Source organism: Zeus faber (genome assembly GCF_960531495.2).
Source record: "Zeus faber genome assembly, chromosome: 21".
NCBI lineage: Eukaryota > Metazoa > Chordata > Actinopteri > Zeiformes > Zeidae > Zeus > Zeus faber.
Genome location: NC_137208.1, coordinates 11766317 through 11773000, shown reverse-complemented (window position 1 = coordinate 11773000; position 6684 = coordinate 11766317). Strand labels below are relative to the sequence as shown.

Genomic DNA, 6684 nt, shown 5'->3' with positions numbered 1-6684 from the left:
GCCTTTAATTAGATGATAAATTGAGCACAAAGCAGTGTGTGTGTGTGTGTGTCTACATCAGTCTGCCTCTATCCTGTGTGCAATACCAACACATCTGTTAGCATGTGGTCATTGGCATTGTGACACCATCTACAGGAAGCACCTGGGTGAAGCACCGCCAGCCAATCAGAACCACTCGGTCACTTCTGGTCTCCTTGGGCAGCTAAAGCACAACCAGACGGACACGTACACTAAGCGTGCACGGCCGTGCTCGCTTACTCCCAGACGCAACACACACACGCATCGCTCACACACACACACACACACACACACACACACACACACACACACACACACACACACACACACACACACACACACACACACACACACACACACACACACACACACACACACACACACACACCAAGTTTTGTGATTGCCGCACACATATTTCATTAATTTCCGAAGTGATCCTCCATTCATCTCTATGAGGCTCTCTAAGGGCCTTGCCAAAGAGTACATTGGAAGTATGCTACACCCCAGCGTCGCAAATAGCCGGACTGCCCCATTCTCAGAAACAGAGCAGCACAGGAATTGGTTCGACGGACCAAATAACAACTTGGGAGATATCGTTTTGGCCATTTTAATACTGGAAATGGGCGGTATTCTTTCTAACTCTTCATTCAAAAACTGTTTTGTTTTAAATCCAGAGCACTTTCTGTGCCTTCAAAAAAAGAATAACACATCATACTACTCAACCTCTGGGGTCAAAGTGGGTAACGGCCCTGATTAAGCAGCACGGGGCTAGCTGGGATTTCACACCCTTGGCCTGGGAATTCAAGGCGGAAGCAAATGTGAGACATTCAGATATAATCACCCTCATCTGGGCAAGAGACCTCAGAGAGTGTGTGTGTGTGTGTGTGTGTGTGTGTGTGTGTGTGTGTGTGTGTGTGTGTGTGTGTGTGTGTGTGTGTGTGTGTGTGTGTGTGTGTGTGTGTGTGTGTGTGTGTGTGTGTGTGTGTGGTATTAACGCTCAGCAATAGTCAGGTGACTAGATACACTGCCTGTGTGTTTTGTGTGTCATGATCAAGAACGCGTGTCAGATGACACTGGAGACAGTTAACAGTATCAGTATCCTAAGCAGGCGTACACTGGCACCTCTCTTTCAATTTCCTCAATCATCAACCAGACGCAAGAGTATAGCGGTCACAATTATTACATAATCCCCTGTTTACAATTACTTTTTTCTATAAAACAATTTGATTCGGCAATCATTGGTTTCCTGGCAGATTTTAAACCAATTAGAAACACTGCAATAAATAGAATGTGAATTACTGGTAGGTGCATTTCAGGCGGGTTGCAAAAAATGTACTACCTAAATAGCTATATTCCAATTGTTCAATGTCAATAGATAGCTCTTCTGCAATGAGCAGACATGTATTATTCCAAGTTTTATTTTATGCCACTATTATAGGCACAACATGAAGAAACAATTATTCAATTGTTTAATAGATGTCAAGAGCAAAATTAACAAAGTCAACAGGGGAGAAGGAGCTCCTCCTTAGGGACATACAGCCTGACTATAGGTGTCTTCCGTACTAGTGCACACAAGCAACAGTTGAGCAACTAGGGGACTTGCATCACTGACCCATCATTTGTGCATGCGTGCGTGAACATGCATGTGGAAGCTTTCGCCACATGACTAGTAGGCCCTAACTCTCTTGAATTACACAAGACGCGCACACACACAAAGAGGAAGCCCCCTGGTGTCAGTGGAAATGTTCACCACACTTCAATACACACACACACACGTCTGCCAGAAAGGACACATGTTTATAAGAGTACAGTATGTGTGTTTGTAACGGTGTGTGTGTGTGTGTGTGTGTTTGCTGTCGTTCTCTTTGAAGTCTAGCCTGAGAATAATCTACTTGTAGAGGTGGGGCAGACAGTCACACACAGTGAGGCTGATCTCCTGTGTCTAAAATCTGTCTAGACTTAAACATTGCAACTAAATGTATCTATTAGCTATTTACTGTATGAATTTCAGTGGTATCACACTGAGGTGAAAATATGGCATGGCATATGTATCATATGATCTAGTAGTCGACCGATATGGGTTTTTAAGTGGCCGGTGCGGATCTTTAGAGAGCAGGGCGGCCGATGGCCGATATATAATGCCGATATCATGTTGTTGGGGGTTTTTTTTGCATCTGATACAATACAACAATTCAATTAATAATAACAAATGACACAAAATTGCTGATCATAAATGAACATTTATTTAACACTAATGTTATTGTCTGCACTGTCTCTGTTTGCTTAAGTAGATCTGCATTCTGTCTGCAGTACACTTATTTAAGATGAAAATAATTGAGCTGACGCTTTTCATGAAATGATATTCATGTGTGCTTTAATAATCCATTTAGAGTAATATAACGTTTAAATACTGAGAAGGCTTTCACTGTCCCTTTAAGAGAAAGAGTCGCCACTTGATGTCATCTCTCTGCTGCGCTCAGTCTGTGAGTGAGTGAGAGGAGGCGGTGGCTATGTGGACATTGCAGCGGTGTGTTTAAACTCGCTGTCGGAGAGAGCGAGCGAGAAAGCGCAGTTGCAAATGGTATATACCGATAGTGCAGAAAATGACTATTGAAACTATTTCAGATATTCAGAATTGATATGTATAGAAAAATCAATATTTTTGGCAACATTTGTTTGCAGACATTTTTTGTTTATCGGCCTCGTGAGCGCAGGCATCGGCCGATGCTGATTATCTCAAAATGCCAGATATCGACCCTAATAAGTCGACTACTTATTTTGTCGTCCAAGTTACTAAGATGAGAAGCTATAAATTACAATCTCACAATGTGGTAGGGAGGGAGAGGGAGTTGAAGGAGTTGTACTTTGGATTACCACATTACAACTTCAATGTGATTACATTTTGATTCCTTAAGATTTTATTATTATTGCAGTGATAGATTATTCTTTTCCAGGCTCTCTCACTGAGAATTTTGTGATTCCTAGCTGGAAGATGGAGCTTGGCAGAGGCAGAATGACAGTCACTCATGTCCGTGTTGAAGGGTCATGTCGTGCTTTAACACTGATGTCAAAAGTGTTTGCGGTGCCACCAGGTGCTCTGGACAAAAGCATCCATGACAGAAGACAACTACCATTTTAACCCACTCTGGATAAGAGTTATTGAGTTCTGCCTGCAAAGCCTCACCACATACTGGCCCAAGACTTACCGTAGCTTGTCCCCCAGTACATTGCAATGCTGGGGATTCTAGTCACAGACAGGCAATTTATACGGTTGAGAGAGTACAGAAATATTATCTTTGGTTGGAGTGAATGTCAAAAACACTTCCAATATGAACATTTACCAACAAGCCATATGCAATGTGTGGACTGTGCTGTTTTAAAAGGCTATATATATAACCTAATCTTTGTAACAATGAGTAATTCCTTTATGTCAATTAATTGACCATGTGGATGCTTTAGTAATACCTGAAAAAGATCACAAGCTAATTGCTGCTCAGCAAGGCAGTAGGATACTTTCAATTTCGAGTCCAATGCCAAGACTTCTCTTTCAAGCTAGCCTAAAAAAGCTTTAAGGCCTCTCCTGCAGACCATCATACAACTGTGATGTGATGAACAAACAAAGCATATAATTTTTGACTCCTTTTCTTACCAGAGTACTGTAATTACATCTATAAACTGCATCCCATGTATAGACAACAATAAGAAGCTAAAGAACTTTTTTTGCATCCGGGTGGATCTGCAGACAGAGAACCGCACAGTCTTCTTGCAATTTGGCGAGCTGTTGAATTCTTCATGCAAGCCTTGGGATTAGCGCTACAGAACAGCAAATACATTTAAATGCCGACTGAGGCTAGCTATTCCATGAGCTCTGCTTGCCACTTAGATAGACCGCCAACTGGCAGCACTGTCCAAGTTGGCCATTCTAAATGCGTGTGTCGCATCTCAATATTTTAAGAGCCTGGCGGTGTTTCACAAACCAACGGATAGAAGAATTTGTTTGGAGCAAAAAGTTGTAAGAATCCTCCACGGTCAACAAAGTTGCCACACTGGATGCAGATTAACGTTGTAAAATTTTAGTTATGTGACCTTAAGACAGAAGGGTGGAAATTCCAATGAATGGAAAGTGATTGATGAAGTACACATTAGGCAACTTGGAACACTCCAGCCTTCAAAAGTGACTATCCTCTCCTTTCACTGCAATGACAATAGGATAGGAATGAAAACGCAAACAGACCTTGGAGCAAGAGAGGAAGAGTCAGAATATGAACTGTTATTATTACACTATGAAAAGAAAGCTTGTTGCCACATATGTCCAAGTCAAATCCTTGTCCCATTTAAAATCAATTGGATATAAAAAATATCAAACCAGTTTCACTGTTCATCTTCTCAACAACTGCTCTTGATGTGCACTGCTTGTGCAAAGCTCCCCGGGTATTCCCAAGAGCTAATAAAGGATTCAAAATAGCAGGCTGTAGCTTAGTAGGCAACTCCCAGGTGTGAATGTGTGCACTGGGTTGAATGTGGAGCATGGTGGATCTGGCATGGAACATACTATAGGTGCCCTGTCAGGTTTGCCAAAATTATAAACGCTTGAAAAAAAAAATACCAGCGGAAGGCCAGCTTTCATGCTCAGAATTTCAAACAACCAATTTCCTCCTTATGCCTCAAACTTAGACATTTAGTTGCTCCACTTGTAGCAGTAAAACAAATAACTACAATCCACAAACCACTTTCATGGACCACATAAAAACGTAATTCAAGCGGTAGCAGACTCTTTTTTTTTGGTCTTTTCTCAGAGCATTTTTCTCAGCCTTTGTCAATAGCCCTCATACACCATTTGCTGACTTTGAGAATATATGTGGATATGGCCAATTAAGGTACATACAGTAATAGCATAAGCAAAAGTGGAGCTATATCGTGAAAAAGTCTGCGATGCTGTCCAACGTCCCTGGTTGGCCAACATCCGCAAACTCCCTTATTTTGTGAAACACATATATCGGGCAGGACACACAAAAACCCATACCCACAAAACAGATACACACACCTGAGAGTACTTCATCTACTCCAACGCTACTGTAACCAGTACTTTTCAAAGATAGAGAACTGTAAACTGTGCGGCTGAATAACACGGCGTCCGTCCACCAGATAAGACAGGCTTGGCGATGCTGCCTGAGCAATATGTTATGAAATGAGCCAAGAAAGAATGTTGCAAGCTCCAGCAGGCAGCCTGCATCAAGTAGGAAGGGAGTGTGCAAGTGGGACTGCGGGGCTGGAAAGGCACGAAACAAAGTTTACCACCATATTGATGACTTGCAATCAGCTTTATATATGTATGTATGTATATATAAATATATATACATACATACATACATACATACATACATACATACATACATACATACACACACACACACACACATAAGTATTGAGCTGGAGGAACAAAATACGATCGCACGCCCACCCAAACAGGAGGCCCCCTGGCTGCACACAAGCCCCCATTAACCAACCAACGTTAGGAAGCGACGCCTGCCAACACTGCTCACCGTGGCACGTTAACGCGGCTAGCCACTAGCATCCACTTAGCACAACATCTGTGTCCCGCTGGGGCGGATGACAGTGTCTCCCAGCAGCGGCCACACAAGCGCGGACCACCGAACCCGACTGGAAGTCCGGGTGGACGTTTGTTTTGGGGCGGAGGGGAGGGAGGAGGCCGAGGAGGAGGAGGAGGAGGAGGAGGAGGAGGAGATCTGGGCTGACACACGTCCTGTGCGAGCCGCAATGTATCCTGACATACGTGGGGACACTGTAAAAGCCGACAAAACATGCGGATGGTCACATAATGGGGGGGGGGGGGGTCCCAAAAAGGTGGGATGCGGCCTGGATGGCTCCATAACGCGGCCTCAGAGAGTCACACCGCGGCGAAGGAAATAAAACCACTGTTTTCGGCGCCTTGATCGCGCCGCGCCGGGGCTTTAAATAGGACCGGGGTCCCGGTGCTTCCAGACAATGCTAGGCCGCGGAGCGAGCCTGGGAGCGGGGAGGGAGGGGAAGGGGGACCGGGGGGGGGGGGGGGGGGCTGCGTGACGGTAGGTGGACACTTCCCCCCTCCTCCTCCCACCCCCTCCGCCCGGAGCCGGGTCACAACGCGGGGGAACGAGACAATCACACACACATTTCACGAACGTTCCGACCCACCATGAAGTCGGCGCCGAAGTGGTCCTCCCCCCTGCCGTCCCCCTCTCGCATGGCGCTCACCCCCCGGATGAACTTTCTCAGGACGCGGGGTTGGTCCATCCTTCAGCCCCCCCCCCACCCCCGTGTCCGTCCCACGGTGCCCTTCTTCTTCTTCTTTTTTAGTTTTTTTTTTTTTTTCGCTCTCCTTCTTTTCCTTTCAGAAAACCGTCCCAGGGCAACGGGGAGACAGCGGCAGAACGAAGAGGGGATCAATAAATAAATACATGAGATTCACCGGTCCCGGAGTATCATCGTTCGGACACCTTTTTGGCCCCTATCGCCCCATGTTCCTCTTCTTTCTCCCGTTCTCCTCTGATTCTTCAGCGCGAAATATATCCCAAAAGAGGAGCGCGGCAGGCTTACTCAGTCTGGAGACGAGCTCCGGAGGCTTCGGCGACGCATAAATACTTGGTTATAAGGTTATTAGAATAA

At 45.0% G+C, this 6684-nt stretch overlaps 1 protein-coding gene across 1 annotated transcript in view; it reads right to left on the bottom strand.

The window, feature by feature from the left end:
• The window catches only part of ptpn12 (protein tyrosine phosphatase non-receptor type 12), a gene marked incomplete at its 5' end in the record, with an annotated part of 41385 nt that extends 35073 nt beyond the window's left edge, over window positions 1–6312 (bottom strand). Inside the window, one exon of the mRNA XM_080022695.1 lies at window positions 6214–6312. Within this exon, the coding sequence (XP_079878821.1) occupies window positions 6214–6312 (99 nt within the window). The remainder of the gene's footprint in view (window positions 1–6213) is intronic.
• Between the last annotated feature and the right edge of the window lie 372 nt (window positions 6313–6684).